This window comes from Phocoena phocoena, chromosome 9, assembly GCF_963924675.1.
Source record: "Phocoena phocoena chromosome 9, mPhoPho1.1, whole genome shotgun sequence".
Classification (NCBI taxonomy): Eukaryota; Metazoa; Chordata; class Mammalia; order Artiodactyla; family Phocoenidae; genus Phocoena; species Phocoena phocoena.
This window is the reverse complement of record NC_089227.1, coordinates 33,008,414-33,035,409: the sequence shown is the minus strand read 5'-3', so window position 1 is coordinate 33,035,409 and position 26,996 is coordinate 33,008,414. Positions and strand designations below refer to the sequence as shown.

At 35.3% G+C, this 26,996-nt stretch overlaps 1 protein-coding gene across 1 annotated transcript in view; it reads left to right on the top strand.

Moving 5' to 3' along the window:
* Positions 1 to 26,996, top strand: part of ABCB5 (ATP binding cassette subfamily B member 5) — a 108,222-nt gene that overhangs the window by 39,282 nt on the left and 41,944 nt on the right. The window contains 4 exon segments of the mRNA XM_065883968.1: positions 8,835 to 8,996; positions 12,876 to 13,016; positions 25,706 to 25,849; positions 26,809 to 26,913. Of these exon segments, the coding sequence (XP_065740040.1) occupies positions 8,835 to 8,996; positions 12,876 to 13,016; positions 25,706 to 25,849; positions 26,809 to 26,913 (552 nt within the window).

Below are 26,996 nucleotides of genomic sequence, written 5' to 3'. Positions count from 1 at the left end.
GTTTTGTTTTATTTTGTTTGCACATTGCAGTTGTTCCAGCAATATTTGTTGAAAGGACTGTTTTTCTGCATGGAACTGCCTTTACACATTTGTAGAAAATCAGTTTGTCCACATATGTATGGGTCTATCTTTGGACTCTCTGTTATACTGATGTCTCTATGGCTTATTTTCCTTCTTTATATATAATTGATTTCTGCTTGGATCTTTATTATTTCCTTTCTTCTGCTTACTTTAAATTTAACTTGCTCTTCCCTCTTTGTTTTCTTAGGTTGAATCTGAGGTCATTTACTTGAGAAGTGTTATTTGGTTTCCAAGCATTTGGGGATTTTCCAGAGATGTTTCTATATTGAATTCTAATTTAACAATTTTGTGGTCAGAGAACATACTTTGTATGACTTGAGTTTTTAAAAATTTATTAAGACTTGCTTTATGACACAAAATATGGTCTATCTTGGTAAATATTCTATGTAGACTTGGAAATGATGTGCATTTGCTGTTGTTGGGTGAAGTGTTCTATGAATATCAATTATGTGAAGTCAGTTAATAGTGTTATTCAAGTCTTCCTTATCCTTATAGATTCTCTGTGTACTTGTTCTATAAATTATTGAGAGAGGGATATTGAATTCTCCAACTATTATTGTAGATTGGATTTGTCCTTGCAGTTGTATCCATTTTGGTGTCATGTAGTTTGGATCTCTGTTATGATGGGCATAAACATTCAGGATTGTCAGGTCCTCTTGATGAATTGATCCCTCTATCGTTATGAAGTAAACTTCTCTACTCTGGTTATGTCCTTTGCTCCTCAGTCTTCTTTTTCTGATACTCATATAGCCCACGCCAGCTCTCTTTTACTTAGAGTTATGATGGTATGTCTTTTTCCATCCTTTTAATGTAGACTTATTTGTGTCTTTATTTTTAAAATGTGTTTCTTGTAGGTGGCATACAGTTGGTTCTTGGCTTTGTATTCAGTCTGACAATCCTTGACTTAATTGGAGTATTTAGACCATTTACATTTAATGTGATTATTGATATGAATTAATTTAAATAGATCATCTTTGCTATTTTTCTGCCGTTGCTCCTGTTTTCCTCGTGTTCTCCCTTCACTTGGATTACCTGAGTACTTTTTATGATTCCTTTTCATCTCTTTTGTAACTTCATTTGCTATAACTCTTTGTTATTTCAGTGATGGGTTTAGGATTTATAGTATATACCTTTAACTTATCACCATCTACCTCTCATAGAGTAAAAAGAACTTACATTAGTATACTTCCGTTCCTCCATTTCTGGCCTTCAAGCTATTATTATTATAATTATCTAATTATCTAATAGTAATATACATGTGTTATAAACTTATACATGTATTATAAACGCAATGCTACATTGTTTTCACTGTTGTTTTCTTTTTTTTGCTTAAATCATCATTTATTTTTAAAGAGATTTAAATAATAAGGAAAAAATGATATAATTTACCATTTCCAGTGCTATTTATTTGTTTAATGTCATTGTCTGCTAAATTTTACATCTGTTTTAGTTCTGGAGCAGTCTCCATTAATTGATTTTTCTCCTTGTTATTAGTTGTATTTTCTAGCTTTTTTGCACGCCTGGCCATTTTTTATTGGGTGTCAAAAATTGCGAATTGGGCTTTTCTGGTGGCGCAGTGGTTTAGAGTCCGCCTGCCGATGCAGGGGACACGGGTTCATGCCCCGGTCCGGGAAGATCGCACATGCCGTGGAGCGGTTGGGCCCGTGAGCCATGGCCGCTGAGCCTGCGTGTCTGGAGCTTGTGCTCCGCAACGGGAGAGGCCACAACAGTGAGAGGCCCGCGTACCCCAAAAAAAAAAAAAAAAAAAAAAAATTGTGAATTTTACCTTGTAGGGTTCTGGTTATTTTTATATTCTTAGAAATATTCTTGACTTTTGCTGAGAGATGCAACTTTTACTTAGAAACAAGTTGACATTTTTTCTTTGCTTTTAATTTTTGTTAGGCTAGACCAGAGCTATTTTTAGTCTAAAGCAAAGTATTCTCCACTATGGAGGCAGGACTCTTTTGAGTACTCTACCCAATGCCCCCGTGAATTATAAAGTTTCGCAGTCATGCTGGTTGGAACAGGTATGATACCCTCTAATCCTTTCAGGTGCCTCCTTCTCTAGCCTTGAGTAGTTTCCACATTCTTCTACAGTCAGTTCTCCATTGAATGCTTGAGAGGGATCCTCTAAAGATTTCCCAAGTTCTCTCTGCATTTTTTTCCTCTCCAGCACTCTTCTCTGTGAACTCTTGCTGTCTTGGTCTTCCCAGACCCTTAACCCCACCTCCTTAACTCAGCAAGTCAACCAACTCCGCTTGCATTCCTCCTCCACACACTGCACCCTGAAAATTCTTTCAAGGAAATAAACTGGGGCAATTGTAGTACTCAGTGTTTCAAGGGGTCACTGTGCTTCATTGCCTAATAAATATTCAGTGTTTTGAAAACCATTTTTCCAGTTGTTTTCTTGGTTTCAGGTGGGAGAATAAATCTTATCCTTGATACTCCATCTTGGTTCAAAGGAAAATTCTGTCTTTTATTTTATACAATTGACTGTTCATTTTTTGAGGCACTGCCTTGGTATTCTCCTTTCCCAATATATTTATTTCTTATATTTTACAAAACTCAGAAATCACCCATTTTTTAAATCATACAGTATAAACTGTTAGAGAGTAGAGTTTATAAATATTATTTAAATGAAGTATATATTATAGAATTGAAAATAGCTCTTTGGTATGCATGCTCAGTATTGTAAGATCACTATTAAGGATCAGTAATTTTCATCATTACCTGCATTTCAACACAAGGAGTTTAAATAGTTCTACTTTCTTCATGTGTAAAACTGTTTACAGAAGTGTACAAAAAGAGTAGGCCGAATGAAAAGCCTACACTTAGTGCTGGTGTAAGGTACAGGAAAAGAAAACTTGTAGGGTATAAGAAGCAGTCAATGCAAAGGGCTTTAGTCACATTAACAGGAAGACATCTCACAGAGATGCAGCGGAGTTTGTGGACTTAAAGCATTCAAAGGACCTGAGTGTGCGTTTCAGCATTACCACCCGCCTGCTATGTGGACTGACATCCATTACATAACTTCCTGAGCCTCAGTTTCTCTATCTCTTAGAGGAAAATAAGCATACTTTCCAAATCAGCTCATGGGACAGTGTGAGCAAAACCAAACAGAGAACTGTTGGTTATAGAACCTTTTAAACTCTAACATTCTTTAAAATGTAAGATATTTTCAAAAGTAATAATTATTTTTGCCATCCGTAGTTAATAATTAATCACATATATATATATAAATTAAGTTGTCTTAAGGAGTAAAAAGAGAAAAAAAGCAATAAAAACAGTTCAAACTATTATGTCTGTAGCTATTTACCACAGCATCAACATTTTTACCTTGATTATTTTGTAACCTCTCAAATCTCAAAAACATGATAAAATAGCTTGTATGGAATAAATAGAATCTAAGGGTTTAGAAAGACCTTAAAAGTCCTGAAACCATATGTAAATACAGAGTGATGGATAATTTGTAAAGAACAAATTTCATTTATATACACCTTTCCCCTGTTCAGAAACTTCCCATAAATACTGTTCCATACAGAAGAAACACTCTTTAGAATTGCTTTACATTAACTAGCACTAAATTCTATTCCTAGCTCCATGACCTTCCATTCTTCAAACAACTCTGCTACATGTGAACCTCAATATTCTTCACAAATCCATGCCCTTTTTTTAATTGAAGTATAGTTGATTTACAATGTTGTGTTAGTTTCTGGTGTACAGCAAAGTGATTCAGATATATGTATATGTGTGTGTGTGTATATATATATTCTTTTTCAGATTCTTTTCCATTATAGTTTATTACAAGATATTGAATATTGTTTCCTGTGCTATACAGTGGGATCTGGTTGTTTATCTATTTTATATATAATAGTTTGTATCTGCTAATCCCAAACTCCTAATTTATCCCTTCCCCCCACTTTACCCTTTGGTAACCATAAGTTTGTTTTCTATTTCTGTGAGTCTGTTTCTGTTTTGTAAATAAGTTCATTTGTATCAATTTTTAGATTCCACATGTAAGTGATATCATATGATATTTATCTTTCTTTGTCTGGCTTATTTCACGTAGTTTGATAATCTTTAGGTCCATCCATGTTGCTGCAAATAGCATTATTTCATTCTTTTTTATGGCTGAGTAATATTCCATTGTATATGTGCACCTATCCATTCACCTGTTGAATGCATGCCCTTTTAAGCCCAACTGCCTGATTTGCTGTAGCCTCTATCATAATTACCCCTCATCTTTTTCTCCCTGGCAAACTTCTATTCTTTCATTAAGACCCTACTCAAAATCATCTATTTGACAATCTTCATTCAAATAGACAGTTAATCACTTCTGTGCTCCTGTGGTATTTTTATATAACTTCAATTACAGATTTATTACTTTATGCTGTAATTATTTTTCTGCCTCCCCTATTAGCTCTCTCAAAGTTAAAGACCTTGACTTATCTTTGGGCTTGCTCTCAGTAAATAGTCAAGTGTCTGCAGCCTGAAGACAGTTAATAGTATGAAAGCTATTATTTACTGCAAACTTTCCATGTTTGAGGCATGGTACCAAGAATATTAATCTGTGCAATAACCCTAAAATATAGGTAGCATAATTTTCCCCGTTTAACAAATGAGGAAACTAAGACTCAGGCAAGTTAAGCAACTAGTCTAAGATTGCAGACCCCCAAAAATGGCAGAAACAAGACTCAAACCTAGAAACTGTGACTCTAGAGAACAGAAATGATGAAAAAATTATTGAAAATTAAGATTTCCTCTATAAACATGGTACTCTTTATGGTCTACATATGAGATTGCTTACCACTTGTACTTAATTAGCATGTAATACAATAACAGTTATGTCCATCATTATATATGTCAGAGTTACTGTATTGTGAGTTTTACTTGAAACAGTGGACTCCATTCCTAGTCTGTTGCTTGCTTAGCTATTCATGCAGTGTGATGATCTGCTTTCAGACTAAAAAAATCAAGGAGAATTTGGTGCCAGTCATATTGTCTCATTATCTTGTATTTTTAAAAAAGAGGTCTGAAACACAGGTAGGGCTGCTGAGGGCAGAAGTAACTATCTATTCTATCTACTCTATGTGACAGGAGATGTAGGTTAACTGTAATACAAATTTAGATGCTTTGAATAATAATTACAGTCTGATTATTAGAATGTTATTGAGATCATGACAAAAAGGAATCCTACCTTGGATAGATGTTAAATTTTCTTTTTTTTTCTTTTTATCTACCTGTTTAAAGAGCTCTCTTAATATCTATGCTTGAGACAAACCAGCTAGGTACACCCACATGGAAACCTTTTTACCTTTAACAATGATCAGGGCCAGCTACATGATTGTAGGGCCCTAGTGAAAATGAAAATATGGGCCCTCCTGCTCAAAAATTATTAAGAATTACAAGATGGCAACAGCAGAGCAGTAAACCAAGAGTGGGACCCTTCTAAGCATGGGGCCCTGAGCAACTGCATAGTTCATACACCCATGAAGCTGGTTCTGCCAGTGATCTCTTTACTGCCACCACAACTAGGAGGAACTTTAGATGACTGTGATACAGTGACCTAGCCCCTCCTATGAACTTTAGGCATCATTCCTCATTACTAACCCAAATTATAACATTCTTGGTTGTTGGTTGGCTGAGTACAAAATGCACATGCATGTTGGTTGGCTTGAGTACAAAATGTGCATGCAAAATGCGCATGCATACACATCAAGTATGTATATGTCTATGCATATATTGAATATGTTTATATATGTGCATGTATTCCTGACATAAATATATGTGTGCATACATATATATGATATTTACAGATAAGTCTGTTTCAAGAGCCAAACTTAGTAACAATATTTGCTTAATGCAGAAACCTAGGTTTGATAAGTTATATATAGTGTCTTCATTCCCAATCCTATTTCCCTGGGTATTTTTTAAAATTAATGCCCAGGTAGAATATTCGATATACATAGTAAGCATTCCTCTACTGCTATTTGGAACCTGAGTGGTATATATGATTTCTCTTTAACTTTCCTGACCCTAGACCATAAATTCAAATGATTTTAAGTTATAATTACATCTCCCAGTTGTCCTGAAAAATTTCCAGTTTGCCCCTTTTGTCCCACTCAAGAATGTCCTTCTTTTGATGATACTTTAGATGATCACATTAATATTAGCCAAATATATCAGAATATAACTTTCATTCTTTTTTTATTTTAAATAAGGTGCTGTAAATATAATAGTTAAAAAGGCCTTTAATCAAAACAGTGTATTTTCAGTTTTTCATAATAGCACCTACTTTTTGCTCATGAGCATATAGATATTACTCATAAAAACAAAAGCTATTAAAAATGGAATATATTTTTCCAAATTGTTTTAGCTTTCTTTTAAACAAAAATGCAATACATATACATTAAATAAAATTGAGAAAATTGAAACAAGAAGAATACAACACATAGGCCCAATAGTTAAATATAGGCACTCTTAGTATTTTGCTACATTACTAGATAGGTATTTTTTTCTATGGATAGTTTTTTTTTTTAACTTAGTTATAACATGATGCAACTTTTTTTCCTGTATTTTTTCCATATAACATTATATCATAAATCTGTTTCCACAGTATTATTTAATCTTAATAATTATTGTTTTCAAGTTTCCTTCTCTTATAGATTTGGAATAGAAGAGTTTGAAAGAAATACTTATCTCCTTCATCAACTACTGCAATGGAGAGACCCTTTTTAGAGAATAGAGAACATCATACCAGATTCTAGTATACCAGTCTTTCCCATGACTGGCTGAAGCCTTGAGCAAGCTTCTAAAGTTTTCTGAGCTCCAATTTCCTTCTCTGTAATAGATAAGGATAAAATATGAGAATGATAAAAATAAATAGCAGTAATAATAATTGTAATAATATTAACTGTCAGTCCTTGAATATCCAGAAATTTTTAGTGTGCCTGTAGTATGCCAAACGTATCAGTTATTGTGCTAAGCATTTACAAAAAATATATTACCTTAGGAATAATTAAGACAATCTTGTAGAGTAGCAATAAAGCTAGAAGACTTAGATTAGTATATATAAAGACCTATAGACAAACTGAATAGTAGAACAATATACAGAAACAGACCCAAAATAATGGTCACCTGATTTAATAACAAAAACTTCTCTGTAGTGCAATAGAGAAAGGATTTTTTTTTCCAAAAAATGCTGCTGGGACAATTGGTTAACTACATAGGGAAATGTCCATTGACTCCTACTTGGCACCACACACAAAAGTCAATTCCAGATGAATTATAGATCTAAATATGAAAGGCAAAATGATAAAGATTGTAAAAGATGAAAAACATTCACGTGACGTTGGAGTAGATAAAGATTTCTTAAACAGGACACAATATAAATTATTAGAGAAAAGTTGATAAATTGGACTTCATTTAAATTTTATTCATCAAAAGACACCATTAAGAGAGCGAAAACAACAGTATAGGTGGGAAAAATAATTGTAATACATAGTATCTGACAAAGTCCTCATATATAGAATATATAAACAACTTCTGAAAATTGACAAGAAAAAGATAGTTCCAAAAGAAAAACAAACAAAAACATACAGTTCACAGGAGAGAATATCCAAATTGCCACTAATGATATGAAAAGTTTTTCAATTTTATCAGTCACCAGGAAAGTGCAAATAAAAGCCACAATATGACAGTATTCACCTGCCAGACAAAGAAAATACCAAGTGTTGGTGAGAATATAGAGTAAACGTAACTCTCTTTCACTGTTGGAAAACATTTATAAACTGGGACAACCACTTTGAAAAGCTGTTTGGCAGAATCTAAAATAACTGAGCATATGACTCAATAATTCCCCTCCTAGGTATACATCTACTAGAATTGGGGACATATGTTCACCAAGTAAATATGTGTAGGAATCTATTCATAATAGGAAAACCCTGAAACTACCCAAATGTCAATGACCAGTAGAATGGAAAATAAATTGTGGTATCTTCACACAATGCAATACTATTCAGCAATAAGAATGGTCTCCAATGATATAAAACAAAATGGATGAATCTCAAAAACATAATGTTAAACAAAAATGCCTGGACATAGAAGGGTATGTACTGTATAATTCCATTTATATAAAAGAAAAAAAACTAAACAAAATAAATCTAAGCTGTTAGAAGTTAGGAGGGTGGTTACCGGGTGTAGGTGAGTGGTAACAGTGATTAGAAGAGAGCTTGAAGAGGGTTTCAGGGTGCTGGTAATGATCTGTTTTGTAATCTGGGTACTATGCATCTGGATGTAATTGGTTTGTGAAAGTGCATTATCTGTACACTTATGTGTACTGTTCCGTATGTATTAATATAAAATATTTGTTAAAAAGTCAAAAACATATTATCTTGAATCTGTACCCCATTTTAGAGATGAAAAAATAAGAAATAATAAGTTTAAGTTACTTAAACTTAGTTATTTTTAGTTACTAATAGCCAGGCAGTTGTTAGGTGGCTCAGATTAAATGGTCTTTAGTTTCCTTTCTGGTTCTAAGATACTGTGGTTTTATAAATCCACCAATTTGGAATCTAACTTCCTGCCTTTTTATTTTAATTTCTGTTGGCCTCCCTAATCAAAGTTTTCAAACTTCTATATCCAGAGGTAAGATTCTTTGATACTCAAATAATACTATAAGAAGTTTTCCTGAATATTCAGAGTTTGTTATTTCTGCTAATTTATATTTATTTTCTATGCTTATTGTTTTATAGGCAAGGAAATGTCAGACTACAATTGTGGTAGCTCACCGGCTTTCCACTATTCGAAGTGTAGATATGATTGTGACTATAAAAGATGGGATGGTGGTGGAAAAAGGAACACATGCTGAACTAATGGCAAAACAGGGTCTATATTATTCACTTGCAATGTCACAGGTAATGTTTACATGACATAATGTATGTTTGCAGATTTTTTTTGACTTTTCAGAAATCACGCCATGCTAGAAAATAGAAGTCTTGAATTATAATCTTAGGTTTCACAAGGCAACCAAGGTTTATTTATAGTTCCTTAGTGAAGAAATTCAGTGAGTCTAATATCCTCAGCATTGTGCAAGACAATGATGAAAGTTAAAGAACTAATTGTTACATAGTACCTAATATTTGCCAGGCACACTACAAATAGGCTTCAAATCTTGTATGTGGCAGATCCAGAGCAATCTAACTCTATATTCCGTGATCTTTTTGTTAAAACACAAAGAAATATAACACACAATCCCTACTTAAACACTTAAAACTTAGCTACAGAGGCAAAATGCAGAATCATGCATACAGATGTTACAAGTTATAGAAATAAGAAGCAAGATTGATGGGGATATAGGGAACTAGATTAGCCATGGAAGTATTCATGAAGAAATCTTGAAGGCAAGAAGGTAGGAGGGGGATTTCCCTGGTGGCGCAGTGGTTAAGAATCCGCCTGCCAATGCAGGGGACACGGGTTCAATCCCTGGTCTGGGAAGATCCCACATGCTGTGGAGCAACTAAGCCCGTGCGCCACAACTACTGAGCCTGCATGCTGCAATTACTGAGGCCTGTGCACCTAGAGCCCATGCTCCACAACAAGAGAAGCCACCACAATGAGAAGCCCATGCACCGTAACAAAGAGTAACCCCCACTCGCCACAACTAGAGAAAGCCCGTGCGCAGCAAGGAAGACCCAATGCAGCCAAAAATAGATAAATAAAATTTTAAAAATTATAAAGGTAAGAGGTGGAAAAGGAGGAGAAATCTAGGTAATGTGGAAGTAATAAGGAACTTGGTTTGTAACTAAACAGAAAGGAGACCAGCCTGCCACGAGTAATGAGTATTGGGGGAATAATGGAAAATTTGGATAATAAAGGTCAGATTATGAAAAGGCTGAGACTTCCTGTGTCGGAAGCACCTACCCCAGTGCTTGGCACACTCAAAATCTATCTGCTGAATGAAAGGATGCACACATATATCCATACTGTGTATACACCAAATTCTCACAGGGAGACCAGAAAGCTCATATTAGGCAATGAAGAGGAGGCACGATAATCCTGGAGGCACACTGACAAACTCCTGTTTTTGAGGATCCACATGTTTGCATGCATATGACCTAGCCTACTGAATTTCACATGGTTCTTTCATTAGGGTGCATTAACATAAGTGATAGTGATTAGGCTCTAGCTCTCTTCTTCATTCTGCCTTCATCTCTTGGTCTGGAAGGCAGCCTTCTTTCCAAGGGGTCTTCTGCAGACAACTAATATCAACCATTTTTGGTTTATTTTACTTCTTCAACTTTCTGATTATATTTTTGATATCAATATTATTATTTCACAAATTAGGAAATTTAGAAAGTTATGAGTCTCCATCTCATCAAACTTAGAATTTCAAACCCCAGCTTTCTCCACAATTCTAGAATGAAGGACTTTTAAACACATCCTCTAAAGCAATGATAATAAAAAAAATTAAAAGTTTGAAAATGTAATCTTACATTGATTTAAAAACTGCTTGATTCCGATTTTATTTTATATTAGGCTATATTTTTCTTTAAAAATAAAATGTACATGTTATTTGCCAGTTGAATTTTCATGATTTTCATTCCACGGTAGAATTAATAATTTATGAAGTTATTAAGTTCAGTATCTTCAAACTAATAGTTGTAACAATAAAAGGAAATAACTGTGGTCAAATTAACACTACTTTGAGATTTTAAAAAACTACTACACTTAGATCTTTCTTTGAAGCAACACTTCTTTATTTTTCATTATAACTAAACCAAAACTCTATTTTTAGGTTTTAGGTGAAAGAGTTCCACAACATAAGGAAAACAAAAATGGAGTGTTTGTGGTATAAGTGTATAAAAATTTAAAATACCATATTCAAAATGGATTAGTACTCTCTGATTACCTAAAATAATGTTCATTCTGATATAATAATACAATTTTAAATATTAATACTCAATGAACAGCTCTAATATTCTGGGAAATATATAGTAAACATAACATACGTGATATCTACATAAACAGTACCACATTTCTGAAACTCTGGATGCATTTATTTGCCACTATTGCCTATAGTGTCCAAATGAATCAATTTATGACAATTCATGATTTTCATAAGTATTACAAAGTTAATGCTGCTAAGAAAATCAATCCCAAAAAGCAGCATAGGAAAATGGTTACAGTCACAAGCTCTGGAGACACAGCAAGTTGAAATCCTTACTCTGCCACTTAATAGTTTTAGGACTGTGGGTAAGTTGTTTAAATTCTCTGTGCCTCAGTTTTCTAAACTGTAAAGTGAGGAAAGTAATAACATATTAATTAATTACATTGAGTATTAAATGAGTTCAATTATGTAAAGTACTAGAATTATTGTTAGCATAATAAATTTTATTATATTACCATTCTTAGCATTAGCATTTGTTATCCAATCAAACTTTTAAGGAAAGTTCAAACCATAGTTATTGCTGTAATCAGGTACAGATTCAATGCTGTAATTATTTATCTAGGATGTACATAATTATTTACAGATATAGTGAGTCTGTGAGCTTCCTTTAGTAAGTTTTCACACAAAAATGAAATAAAAACAGGTAGAGATACATACATACCAAAACTTCTTGTCATTCTTATTTTGTCTAGCAGCCTTCTCAGGAAAAGGAATTGTCTTTGATCTGTTAAAGCACCTCTTTAGAAAATTTTATTATGAGAAGTAAAAATTGTATTTTAAACTTGCCACAAAGTAAATAGCTCCTGAAAAAATGCCAAATAAAAAATTTCTTTCTCGGTAGAGAAATTTACTGAAAAGAAAGGAAGTGATAGCATAAAGGAATGTCTGATTAAAGATATTAGGATAGCTGGTTAAAGTTCATGGTAGTTTGAAATGCCTGATTAACAGTTGTTACTCTTGTTAAAGAATCACAGTGTCCCTGGGAAGCCTTCTGTGTACATACTCTCCCTTGCACCTAAAACTATCTAAGTCTTTCCATCTCTACTCCCCACCACGGTCAGGGCCACCATCACCCTAACTGGCCTCTTCATTTCTGTCTTCTCCCCTCCTCCCATCTCTTCACGAGGAAGTCACAAATTTACTCGCACCACATTCAGATGAACAGAGAATATGTAACTCCTTTATTTCACTGAAACTGGTCTTATTTCTTGGAGTAGCAAGAAAAACAAAAACAAGACTTAGAGCAATCTGGTTTAGAACTTTATCCTATTCTATGATTTAAGCAGCTTTAAGGTTAACTTGATGGCTTCGGAATTTCTCATTCTTTTGGAGATGGCCCCGCCAATTTTGCATTTTGGTCAGATTGGAATGGGCAGCAGTGGCAAGCCTGGAAAATGTTATTGTCTCCTGAGATCTATCTCAGGCCCAGGACCAACCTCACATTTAACTGCCTTGCTATATGTTATCAATTTGTAAACTCCAGAGAAGGCTGGGAAGAAGGGATGAGAGAGAGGGTATATTTGAGTCATCTCCCTCACAAACTCCTTTTACTAAGATCTGTCCTTGCTAGTGGAATAATTGTTTTGAATTAAGACATTGTTTTCTCTAGTTAATTGTACAGGTCTTTGGGGGAAAAGGCACAATAAAAGCTATTGTTACTCAGTAACATTTTAGTATGAGTTGGACTTACTGTCTCTGTATCGAGTCTGAAAACTTTAGCAAGAACTGCTCAGGAATACACCACTTTCAATAACAGAGGCAGTACAATTTTAGAGGGATGCTTAATAAAGTTGCTTTGAATTTTTAAGGCATTCTTCTAGTGGTAACATGTATATTCTTCATCTAGGATATTAAAAAAGCTGATGAACAGATGAACTCAATGGCATATTCTACTGAAAAAGATATCAGCTCAATTCCTCTGTGCTCTATGAATAGCATCAAGTCAGACTTTACTGACAAGTCTGAGGAATCCATCCAAAATAAAGAGGTAATGGTTCAACTATCAACAAGTTACCAACATGTTGGTAACTTGTTACCAACTATCATGTTACCAACTATCTAACTAACTAACTAACCTCAGACACCATGAAATCTCTCATCCAGCCCCTGAATATTAGCTTCTGTCTTCCTAACCACCAGTTTCCACATCATCCCACTCCTCTCTTTGGTCCACTATTTCCTCCCAAACTGGAATTCCCTTCTTCTCCTTGGGTCTGACAGATACTTGAGGTTGACCGCCCATTAACTATTCCTACCATCTTCCTACCCACTCTTCTCGGTCTCATCTGCCAATTATCAGCCTGAAGCCCTGGGATTATCTGCCCCAAACCTCCTCCTCTGCCCTTCTCTGGCATTACAGTCTACTGCTTTTAATTCTAGATTCAGTACTTTCCATTTAGGTACGTGGTAATACATAGCATTCACACTTTATATATATATATATATATATATATATATATATATATATATATTTTTTTTTTTTTTTTTTTTTTTGCGGTACGTGGGCCTCTCACTGTTGTGGCCTCTCCCATTGCGGAGCACAGGCTCTGGACGTGCAGGCTTAGCAGCCATGGCTCACAGGCCCAGCTGCTCTGCAGCATGTGGGATCTTCCTGGACTGGGGCTCCAACCCGTGTCCCCCGCATTGGCAGGCGGACTCTCAACCACTGCGCCACCAGGGAAGCCCCTATATTTTTTCTTATCTATTAATTTTCTTTAAAATATGCACTACCAAACATAAGGTAGATAGCTAGTGGGAAGCAGCCGCATAGCACACGGAGATCAGCTCGGTGCTTTGTGACCGCCTGGAGGGGTGGGATAGGGAGGGTGGGAGGGAGGGAGACGCAAGAGGGAAGAGATATGGGAACATATGTATATGTATAACTGATTCACTTTGTTATAAAGCAGAAACTAACACACCATTGTAAAGCAATTATACGCTAGTAAAGATGTAAAAAAAAAAATACTATGTATAAAAAATAAATAAATAGGGCTTCCCTGGTGGCTCAGTGGTTGAGAGTCTGCCTGCCCATGCAGGGGACACGGGTTTGTGCCCCGGTCCGGGAAGATCCCTCATGCCGCGGAGCTGCTGGGCCCGTGAGCCATGGCTGCTGAGCCTGTGCATCTGGAGCCTGTGCTCTGCAACGGGAGAGGCCACAACAGCGAAAGGCCCGCATACCCCGCCTCCCCCCAAAAAATAAATAAATAAATAAAATGCATTTGAAAGCCCAATAATAATAATAATAATTTACATAAACAAGCAAAGAAAAATATTAAGTAAATAATAGCATAGATAATTTGCCATATGGCAAAAGGCCTGAGTATAAGAATACAGTAAAAGGGTTTGTACCATATTGTAAAAACACTGTGTGAAAACATCTATTAATAGCTGTTGGACCTGCCACCGTAATTGCTGCAAACAAAATGAAAATCTACCTCAAAGTCAGCAAATTCACTAGGTCTATAAAGTGGATTTTCAAAACCTAAGAAAGGTGAAATTCATAAAATTAAAAAGCAATTTCCAGACTTTAGAGAAAATGGTAGGGTAAATATACACTCTGATACAACTGCTCTGCTCCATACACACAGGAATGATACATAAAACATAAAAAGAGAAAAGCCAATTAGACATACCCAGGCTCCAAAACAAGATCTCTACCAACCAGAAATAGAGCAAAAGTACAAAGTGGTGAGCTGTGCTACAGTCATGGACTTACTCTTAACAGGAGGCTGCAAACTTGGTTACCAGTGCCTGGAGCTATAGCGAGTACAAAGCTGAGAGCCTGGAAGTGTAGTATTAACAACCAAGAACTGAAACAAGCCAAGCACCAGCTCCATGGCCATATTTGTAAAGGGTTCTTTCAGCCTGTGGTATTGCAGTGAAAAGTGAACAAGGAAATGAAGGGACTATAAAAATGAATAACGAGGGCTTCCCTGGTGGCGCAGTGGTTGAGAGTCCGCCTGCCGATGCAGGGGATACGGGTTCGTGCCCCAGTCCGGGAAGATCCCACGTGCTGCGGAGCAGTTAGGCCCGTGAGCCATGGCCGCTGAGCCTGTGCGTCCGGAGCCTGTGCTCCAAAACAGGAGAGGCCACAACAGTGAGAGGCCCGCGTACCGCAAAAAAAAAAAAAAAAAAATTTAAAAAGTGAATAACGAAATGAAAAATGTGAAACAGGATTTTAGAATAGTTAATGGGAGGTTATATTAGTCTGGGATGAGTCAGGAGACAGAAACCACACAATGATTTGAACAGAGAAAGTTTAGTGTAATGAATCATTAGGGAATTGGAGTAATAGGAATTGGCTAGTGGAAATTAAGAGAACTCTAAAGAATGCAGAGGTCATAATAAAAAGTACCAACTACCACCCCTGGGGTGAAAAGAGACCCAAGGAAGAGCACTCATTATTGCCCGAAACTGAAGCGGAGATACAGGCCTTACTGCAAAGTGCACAGCTTTGGCTCACTGGATAGCAGAGAAGATGCCCAGGTACCTCACTGGTGGAGCTTGCTTGAAATCTGTCCTCCAAGGTGCCAAGGGAGACCTTCCACAGGGAGGTTCTGAGCTTCAGAACCCACTAGGTGCCAGAAGAAGCTACTGGGCACTGCTGAAACCAGGGGCTGGAGAAATTGTCTTCTGCAGGAGTCAAGGCAGTTCTGTGTATAAGAGGTGCAGACATCAGCGACCTGGCTGAAACATAAGCCTGTGCTGTCTGGGCCCCATGGTTACACTTCTAATGGGTCAGCCAAGAGCTGGAGAAAGCGCTTGATGGCCAAACACAGAAGAAAATCGCACTCTACAGGCACCCAACTCTGAAAAAACTGTGCAGGCAAATCAGCGGAGAGAAAAGTTCATCTTGCAGGAGCTTTCCCAGTAAGCTACCGGTAAGAGCAGGAAGAATAATCCCCTCCTACAATGTCTTTCCAGCAGCCTCTACTGATGGAGCTTGACATCTTACCAACTGGTAAAAGAGAAAAGTTTATCAGACAAAAGGGTGAATTTGGACCTGAGAAGCAAAAAATCAGTAACCAGGACAGAGCTGGTATTATTTTGAACAGGGGAATCAGCAAACATAAGGGCCTGGAATTGGGAGCCACAGTGACTAAGGAGGAGAGAGGTGAGCAGAGAAGTGTATGAGATACTCAGGGACCAGATCATGTAGCACCCTGTAGGACATAAAAACAATTTTGGATTCTGTTTTTACTCTAACAGAAAGTCATTGGGGGTTTTTTAACCAGTGGTTCATGACTCACAGGAATTAACCTGAATGGGCAAAAAAAAAAATCACAACTATACTTGATAGAAATTTAATTTACTTTAATTATGAATATAAACAACAGACTACATTAGTATTACCAAGGCCTGTGATGTCACCAATGAAAATCACAGAAATATTTATATCACATTATAGTTATTACAGATATCTTAGAATATCTTTTTTTTTTTTTTGGCCATGCCATGCAGTATGCGGGATCTAAGTTCCCCAACCAGGGATCTAACCCATCCTCCCTGAAGTGGAAGCACAGAGCCCTAATCCACCAGGGAATTCCCCAGAATATCTTTATATTCATCACTATTAGATCTTGTTATTTAATGTGCCAATAATGAAGCACATAACTATATCAGAGCTTTGAATTTTTTGTTAAACATTTAAAATATTATATCTCAATATAATTGGCTTTCTTTGAGATATGTTATTTGGTACATTGTTATAAATTCTTCTAGGAAGGATTCCATAGACTTCATCAGTTTTCTGAAGGGGTCCATGACACAAACAGGTTAAGATCTCTAATGACCCACATGGGAAAGGAATCTAAAAAAGAGTAGATATATGTATATGTAGAACTGATTCACTTTGCTATACACCTGAAACTAACACAACATTGTAAATCAACTATACTCAAATTTAAAAAAAATTTTTTTAATCTACTTAAAAAAACAAAACTGTTGCATGCGAGGGTCTTATTCAGAAGAGTGCATGAACTGAGTTGCTTGATGTGGCTGCTGTGTGGAGAATGGTACTTGGGAGCCAAAGTGGGATCAGGGAGAGCAGAGCAGAGAAGAGATGATAGTGGTGAAAACAAATGGCCTGATATGCCTGACTAAAGCAGTCTAAGGAGAAATAAAGAATAGATGGAGGAGCAACTAGGACAGGAGATTGAGACCCAGGATACTGCAAAATTTAAATTCAGGTAGAAAAGCAGTAGCCAGAACAGGACACCTAAAGAATGGCTGGAAAATAAAAAGAAAGCTAAGATTGTGTGGCATCATAGAAGCCAACTAAGAAAAGTACTACAAAAAGAAGAATAGATCATTTACGTCAATTGCTGTGGAAACCAGATGAAATTAGAGATTTCTACTTCCAGCCAAGATAGGTTAACAGGGACGAGATTTACCTTCCCGCTTGACACACCTAATAAACTAGAAAAAAGTATGTGAAACAGTTTTCTAACATTGGACATCAGGCATAACAAGACAGTGATCCCTGAGGAAAGGGAAACAAATGAAATGAATCTTATCATTGACCCAGGTTACTGTCAAGTTATAAGCCTAAGAGCTGGAATGGGAACCTAGGCAGAGCACAAGAGGCCAAAGTAGGCAGTCTTCAGAGCAAAGAAGTAGAGGGAAGAGAGCTGCTCAGAGAGAGAGCGTTCTCCTTTGCAGAGGTTCTCCCTGACTCTTCATCTGAGTACTAATTAGTGCATTTACTGAGAAAACTGACAAAGGCAAAGGAAAGTTTAAGAAGGAATAATTCTTGGAGCTCACAAAGGGCCAGGAATAGTTCTTATTAAACCAACCAAAGTGAGGAATCTCTAAATTCATGGGGAATTTAGTTGAATCTTAAGAAAAGTATTAACTCAGCGTAGGAAAATTATTCCCAGACTAAACTCAGCTCTGAGCCCAGCAAGCAAGGCCCAACAGCAAATTTCAAAAGTATCAAACTGTTTCCAAGTAATTTAAATGTGTTCCAGAACAAGGTTCAATAATATGTATAAGAATTCAAAAATAACCAATGAGTAAAATTTACAATGTCTGGCATCTAATCAAAAATCTCCAGGCAAGAAAAACAGCAGGAAAATAGTACCCAAAATGAAGAAAAAAAATCACTCAATAGAAATAGACCCAGAAATGACATACTTGATAGAAATAGTAGGAACATTAAACAATTATTATAACTATATTTTATATGTTCCCAAAGGAGAGAGGGAACCAAAAATCATTTGAACAAATAATGAAAAAAATTTTCCAAATTTGATGAAAACTGAAAACCCACAGATCTAAGAAGCTCAATAGATTCCAAGCGCCAGAAACACAAGGAACACTACGCCAAGGCACACCATAGTCAAATTGCTTAAAAACAGTGATAAGAAAAATTATAAAGCATCCAGAGAAAATCATCACAATTTGTATAAAGGAAAAAACAAGAAATATCACAGAGTTCTCATTAGAAACAATGCAAACCATAAGACAATAGAGCAATATCTTTAAAGTAATGAAAGGAAAAAAACTCAAATTAGAATACTACCTGCAGAAAAATACCTTTCAAAAATGAAGGCAACATGCAGAATTTTTACGTAAAAGAAGGCTAAAACAATTTATCACCTGTAGATGTAGTGCAAACTACAAGAAATGTTAAAGGAAGTCCTTTAGGCAAAAGAAAATGGTACCAGGTGGAAATCTGAATCTATACAAAGGAATGAAGAGTATCAAAATGTTCTATCTAGGGGCTTCCCTGGTGGCGCAGTGGTTGAGAGTCCGCCTGCCGATGCGGGAGACACGGGTTCGTGCCCCGGTCTGGGAGGATACCACATGCCGCAGAGCGGCTGGGCCTGTGTGCCATGGCCGCTGAGCCTGCGCATCCGGAGCCTGTGCTCCGCAGCGGGAGAGGCCGCAGCGGTGAGAGGCCCACATACCGCAAAAAAAAAAAAAAAAAAAATGTTCTACCTATACAAAGGAATGAAGAGTATCAATAATGTTTTTTAAATAATCTACTTTAAAGAAAAAAAGCATTATAGTGTGGGGTAAAGGCAAAAATGTATAAAAACAATAGCCAAAAGACTGGAAATGGAAGTGTTCTATTCAAGGTTCTTAAATGGTATATACTATTATATTACTTGAAGGTAGACTGTAATGTTAGTGGCAGTCAAAGTATATTCCAGAGCAAAAAAGTTACCCGGGATAAAGAAGGTTATTTGAAAATTATAAAAGGATCCACCTATCAAGAACTGAAAAAAGAAACAGACAAATTCACAATTATATTCACAGATTTTAATACCCTCTCTTAAATATTGATAGAATAGGTAGATAAAAATTCAACTGGGATATAGATGACTTTAATAGCACTGTCAACTAACTTGACAACAACCAAGCTGACAACCAACTAACAGACATTTATGCAAGAATCCACCTATCAACAGAAAAATACACATTCTTTTCAAATGTACCTGAAACATTTACCAAGATAGATCATAACACAAGTCTCAACAAACTTTAAAAATTTCAAGTAATGCAAAGTATATTACCTGACCAAAATAGAATTAAATCAGAAATCAAGAATAAAAGTGAAAAAAAACAAACAAAAAAAAAAAGAATAAAAGTGGCCTTGGAAATCTTGAAATATTTGGAAGCTAAATAACTCACTTCTAAATAATACACGATCAAAGAAGATATCAAAAGAGAAATTCAAAAGTATTTTGAACTGAATGAAAATAAAAACCAAACATAATCAAAACATGTGGTATGAAGATTAAAGTGGTACTGAGAAAGAAATTTATACTACTAATCACCTATATTATATTAAAAAGAAAGATCTCAAATGAATAAACTTCCCCTTTAAGAAACTAGAAAGGGGCTTCCCTGGTGGCGCAGTGGTTGAGAGTCTGCCTGCCGATGCAGGCGACACGGATTCGTGTCCCGGTCTGGGAAGATCCCACATGCCGCGGAGTGGCTGGGCCCGTGAGCCATGGCCGCTGAGCCTGCACATCCGGAGCCTGTGCTCCGCAACGGGAGAGGCCACAACAGTGAGAGGCCCGCATACTGCAAGAAAAAAAAAAAAAAAAGAAACTAAAAGGAAGAAAATAATTATAAAGAAGAAACATCAATGAAATCCAAACCTGCTTCTTTGAGAACATCAATAAACTGAAAAGCTCTGGACTGACTGAGCAAATGAAAAGAGAGAAGACACAAATTACCAATATTAAGAATGAGAATGGTGATATCACTACAGATTCTACAGCTGTTAAAAGAATAATAAAGTAATCTTATGGAAACTAATCCTACAACTCCAATGAAATGGACAAATTCTTTGAAGGACACAAACTACCAAAGCCTACTCAAGAATAAAATAATAGCTGGAATAATCTTATATCAATTAAAAATAAATTGAATTTGAAGTTAAAACCTTTTTCATAAAGAAAACTGAAGGCCCAGGTGGTTTTACTTGTGAATTCTATGAAGTAGAAAATTGAAGAGGAAGAAGATTCCATTCTGAGCACAATATTACTCTGATATCAAAATTAGAGCTATTACAAGAAAAGAAAATTATAGACAAATATCCTTTATGAAAACAGATGGAAAAATTGTTAACAAAATTTTAGCAAATCTAACCAACAATATATGAAAAGAATAATACATCATCACCAAGTAGGGTTTATCCAAGGAGTGCAAGCTTGGTTTAAAGTTCAGTAATTAATGTAATTTCCCTTACTAAAAATATAAAAGAAAAAACTATCTAATCATCTCAATCAAAGCAGAAAGCTCATTTGGCAAAATGCACCATCCATTCCTGATAACTCTCAGGAAACTAGGAATTTAAAGAAATTCCCTCAACCTGATAGAGGGAATCAACCAAAAATCTACAGCTGACAATATACTAAATGGTGAAAGATCAGGAATGAGGCAAGTATGTACACTTTCACCACTTCTACTCAACTGAAAGTTCCAGCCTGTGCGATAGGGCCAGAAAATAAAAGGCATACAGATAGAAAAGAAAGATATAAAACTGTCTTTATTCACAAACAACATAATTACAACATGATTATCATTCTGTGGAATCCACAAGAAAAGGTACTATGGTGTCACACCAAAAAAAGGTACTACAACTGATAACTGAGTTTGGCTGACAACTGATCAGAATATGTGATCAATATATAAAAATCAACTCTAATTCTATAATCTAAAAACAAAAAGTAGGAAAATGAAATTCAACAGTGTCATGTACAGTAGTATCAAAAATATTAAATACTTGGGGATAAATTTGATAAAGATTATAAGACCCCCACGCTGAAATATATAAAATATTACTAAGAAAAATGGAAGCAGACCTAAATAGAGAGAAATACCACGTATGTGAATTAAAAAATTCAATATTATTAAGATGTCAGTTCTCCCCAGATTGGTCTATAGGTTCAAGGCAATCCCAGTAAACATCTTAGCAGGCTTTTTTGCAGAATTTGACAATCTGATTCTAGATGGAAATTCAAAAGGATAAAATGGGTAAAACAACTTTTAAAAAGAACAAAGTTGTAGGATTTATAATTCCTAATTCCAATTTTTAATACAAAGCTATAGTAATCAAAATAATGTGCTATTGGAACAAAAATAGACAAATAGATCAATAGAGCAGAATAGAGTGTCAAGAAATAGACCCACACACATATGGTCAACTGTTTAGACGAAAGTGGCAAAGGCAGTTCAATAGAGAATGTATAGTCTTTTTAAGAAATGATGCTGAAAGAATTACATATCTATTCAAAAGACTCATCCTCAATCCATACCTCAAAGCACAGATGAAAATTAACTATAAATGGAATACAGACCTTACTGAAAAACCTAAAGTTAGAAACTTTTCATAAGAAAATACAGTAGAAAATCTTCATTACTTTGAATTAAGCAAAGATTTCCTAGCTATAAACACCAAAAACACAATTCATAAAAGAAAAAAATTGATAAATTAGACTTCACCAAAATCCATAAAATTGCTATTTGTAAAACTTCTTTTTTTTGGCTGCACCACATGGATCTTAGTTCCCTGACCAGGGATCGAACCTGGACTCCAGCTGTGAAAGCGCTGAGTCTTAACCACTGGACCGCCAGGGAATTCCCTGTAAAACTTTTTAAGAAATGAAAACATAGGCCATAAACTGGAAGAAAATATTTGTGTCACATATGTGATAAAGGACTGTGTCCAGAATATACAAAGAACTCCCAAAGCACAGTAATAAAAATACCAATAACCCAATTGAAAAATGGGCAGAAGATTTTAATAGACATTTTGCCAAAGAAGATATGCATATGGGAAATGAGCACACAAAAAAATGCCTAAAATCATTAGGCATTAGAGAAATGCAAATTAAATCATAACCGAGATGTCATGATACACCTGTTAGAATGATTATATCTAAAAAGACTGTACCAAGTATTGGTGATGATGTGGAGCATCTAGAACTCCACATTTTGTTGGTGGGAATAAAAAATTAGTAATCCCACTTCAGAAAATCATTTAGCAGTTTCTTAAAAAGTTAAACATATACCTACTATGATCCAGCCACTCCTTTTCTAGGTTTTTACCCAAGAGAAATGAAAGCATATGTTCACACAAAGTCTTGTATGTGGGTATTTATAGTAGCTTTATTTGTAATAGCCCCAAACTTGGAATGACCCAAACTTATGTCAACAGATAAATTTGGGTATATCCATACAATGGAATACTACTCAGCAATGAAAATGAATGAAATATTAATTCATGCAACAGAATGAATAAATCTCAAAGTAATTATGTTGAGCAAAAGAATCCAGACGAAAAGAGCACATACTATGTGATTCCATTTATTAAAAGAAAACTCTAGAAATTGCAAAACAATCTATAGTGACAGAAAACACATGAGTGGTTTTAGTGGAAGAGCACTGGCAGCTGAGCGGTATGGAAGAAACGGAATACAAAAGCAGGAGAAAACTTACAGGGGTAATGGATATGTTCATTATGTTGACTGTGGTGAAGGTTTCATGGGTGTGTAGTTATGTCTAAACTTTTCAAATTGTACATTTTAAATATGTGCAGCTTATTGCATGAAAATTATAATGCAATAAAGCTCTAAAATATATCAGATTAAATTTTTAAATCTTTAAGAGATTTGTTTAGCTTTTTTAAATGTTTTCATATCTCTTTACAAAATGCCTCTAATTTCATATATTTTTATATCAAATTCTGTTAAAACATGCTATAACCTGTAACACAGTTAGGTAGCACAGAGTCCTTCATGATTTTACTAAAAATTTTCATTTTGTTTTGATCCTATTTCATTTTATTCTTTTCTATCTTATAACTTTATTTAAGTAATACCCATTTTTTTCCATCTGTTTTATATTTTTAGAGGCAAAAGGGTAGATTATTCTGTAGGAGCAGGACAGCCCTCCTACATTTACTGGCTCTGTAATTTACTGGTGTTGTTCCTAGGACATGCTAAGCCTTAGTTTCCTTACAAAATGAGGTAATTTTATAAAGAATTTGACAAAAAAGAAAATCTGTGTTTAGTGCTTCACAAAGAGTTGGAATGGAACTTTTAAAATTTCTGTATATTTTGTTGGACAGTGACCTAACTGAAAAATAAGGCTCTTTATGATGTTAATCTTCAGAAAACTTCAGAAAGAAAGATAATAGGTAATCAAATTATTAAGTAACCCCAGGTTTAGCCAATCCTGAAAATAGACTTTAAAGGCTTTAGAATTTTAAAAGTTCTTTTGTTCAAACAATGGAGTTTCTATTATAGTTGCCAGACTAAAATTAAAGCAAGAATTATAAACTATTTTATAGTCTTTCCTGACGTCTTTCTCTGGTTATTAGGTTCATAAACGCCATTACTTCAAGAGTGAATGCCGTGAGGAAGTTTTAACACATGAAATGCCTAGTAGTTCGCTGTCTACTTGCCTATTCAAAATAATTACTCACTACAAAATTGTTCATAAGATTTTTTAAGTTTCTGAAATAAATCCTCTACATATTCCAGACAAGAGTAAGGGGAATTCACCATTGTGTTATTTATCCTCTGATTATTGTGACCACTACCTCCCCATAGCACCCTCCATGGATCCCAGGAAAGACTGGCAGATACCAGAGCTACTTGCAGTGTTCTTTCTCTGTATAAGATCTGGGATTTTGCATAATATTATCCTTCCTTTTATAATAACATCAGCAACAGCTAACATTTATTGGGTACTTACTGTTTGCAAATACTGAGTTAAGCTTAATTCTAAAAACAATCCTCAGGCTTCCCTGGTGGCTCAGTGGTTAAGAAACCACCTGCCAATGCAGGGGACACAGGTTCAAACCCTGGTCAGGGAAGATCCCACACGCTGTGGAGCAACTAAGCCCATGCACCACAACTACTGAGCCTGTGCTCTAGAGCCCACGAGCCACAATCACTGAAGCCCACGCACCTAGAGCCGTTGCTCTGCAATGAGAGAAGCCACAGCAATGAGAAGCCCACGCACCGCAATGAAGAGTAGCCCCCACTCACCACAACTAGAGAAAGCCCATGCGCAGCAACGAAGACCCAATGCAGCCAAAATTAAATAAATAAATTTAATAAAATAAAATAAAAACAATCCTCTACTCAGCCATAAAAAGGAATGAAATAATGCCATTTGCAGCAACATGGATGTACCTAGAGATTATTTTACTAAGTGAAGTAAATCAGACAGAGAAAGACAAATATCATATGATATCACTTATATGTGGAATCTAAAAGAATGATACAAATGAACTTATTTACGAAACAGAAACAGACTCACAAACTTACAGTTACCAAAGGGGAAAGGTGGGCGGTGAGGGATAAATTAGGAGTTTGGGATCATATACTCATATACTCACTGCTATACATAAAATAGATAATCAACAAGGACCTACTGTATAGCACAGGGAACTCTACTCAATATTCTGTAATGACCTATATGGGAAAAGAATCTGAAAAAGAATGGTTATATGCATAACTGAATCACTTTGCTGTACACCTGAAACTAACACAACATTGTAAATCAACTATCCTCCAATATAAAATAAAATTTTTATTTTAAATCCTGTAAGATAGGAACTGATACCTTCCTCAGAAAGATGAGGAAACTGAGGCTTGGTGATTGTAAATAATATGTTCAGATATTGCAACATTTAACTTACAAATAGGAACCCCAAAACAAGCTTTTCACCAAGATATTAGAAAAATATTTCCATAAATAAGTTACAAAGCTAGAAAATTTTCAAGCTTAAAATGCTAGAAAAACTTTTATCTTTGTCTCTGCTTAGTTCCTATCTAGATTTTGTCCTATGCTAGAGCATGATATGCAATCCAGTTTAACAAGTGTACAGGAAAATATGCCTGTCATTTCTTCTGTGAGTCTTAGCTCTCAGAACATGTGGGTTAATTTGTACTTTTTTAATGATAGTGACTGAGTGAAATGCGAAAAGGTGATAAGTTGCACAAATAGTCACTTTTGTGTAAAAATTATTTTATGTTTTGAGATCTTTATCAGTAATATGGGCAGTAAAATTTTTCTAAGAAAAATTCTACTTTCTATTCTGTTACCTATTTGACATTTTACATTATAGATTTATTCGAGATTGGCTAACTTCTCTAGGTTCCATTATGCTCTCAAACTGGGGTTATAACCAAGGTATTTTATTTATAGACAAGTCTTCCTGAAGTTTCTCTTTAAAAAATTTTTTAATTAAACAAGTCTGAATGGCCTTCTGTGGTTCTGGGGACATTGGCTTCTGTTCTAAATGGAACTGTTCATCCAGTATTTTCCATCATCTTTGCAAAAATTGTAACTGTAAGTAAAATTTATTTGCTAATATTTTTAACAATTTTAAACAAAGTGTAACCTGAGAGAACAGACTTGGTATACTTTGACCCAGCAAGGGGAAAATTGGGACGTGTAGTAGGTCACCCCTAGTGTGGAATCCATGATAGAAAGGTTAACTAATGTTCTCAGGGGATAAGCCAGCCTCTATTGTGAAGTGTTTGGCTGGACCTTGTTGACTGGGCAATCAGTAAAGAAATTGCTTTGTTTTCTAATTCTGACTCCAGTGCTGTATCAGCATTCCAAAGCACTGAAGTAATAAAAGAGACAAATACGACCACTCTTTCTTTCAACTGGTCTGAACAATGGGCATTTTTTATTACCAGCCAGCTCAGAGAGAGGAAATAATGAGAGTTTGGGATTGTGCTGGGGAACCCAGGAGAGCTGATGAATTCATGGATCTTATTAGAGCCACCTTAAGTCTTCAGTCTCCTGGACTGTTGCTACACTGTGTCAACATAGATGCCAGTATATGTATCACTACTAATTTTAGGAACAATTTCTGGAGAAATTTATAAAGGTCTCATATTGCAGGTAGTACTCTGAATAGAGGAATATCAAGAAACCTGAGTTATGAGAAGTTATTAGAAATAATAACTCAATCAGAAAACTAATTTCAATAGTTTCTTTGAAAATATGTGGTGATATTAATAGCAGATAGCGGACTCATTTGTCTGATCCTATATTTACATAGCTTAAGTGAGAGAATTAAGAGTGAATTATTTTTTTTATTGAAGTAGTGAATTTTTTTTTATGTAATGAATGTAAAGGATAGAATAATGGTGCATCTTTTCCCCAGAAATGTGTGGAAATTACTATGTTGAAATTCATTTTTAAAATCCTGATGAATAGACATTTTAGTTTTTTCTCCTTCTTTTATAATATATTCTCCTCTAATCACCTGATTTAAAAAATCTATTCCTTTTCAGATGTTTGAAAATGATGATAAAACCACATTAAAGCATGATGCAGAAATTTATTCCATGATATTTTTAATTTTGGATATTATTTGCTTTGTCAGTTATTTCATTCAAGTAAACTTTTAATGAATTAAACAAATATGTACGTGATTACTGTTTTATGTCATCCTATTTGAGTTAAAAAAGGTAACTAAATA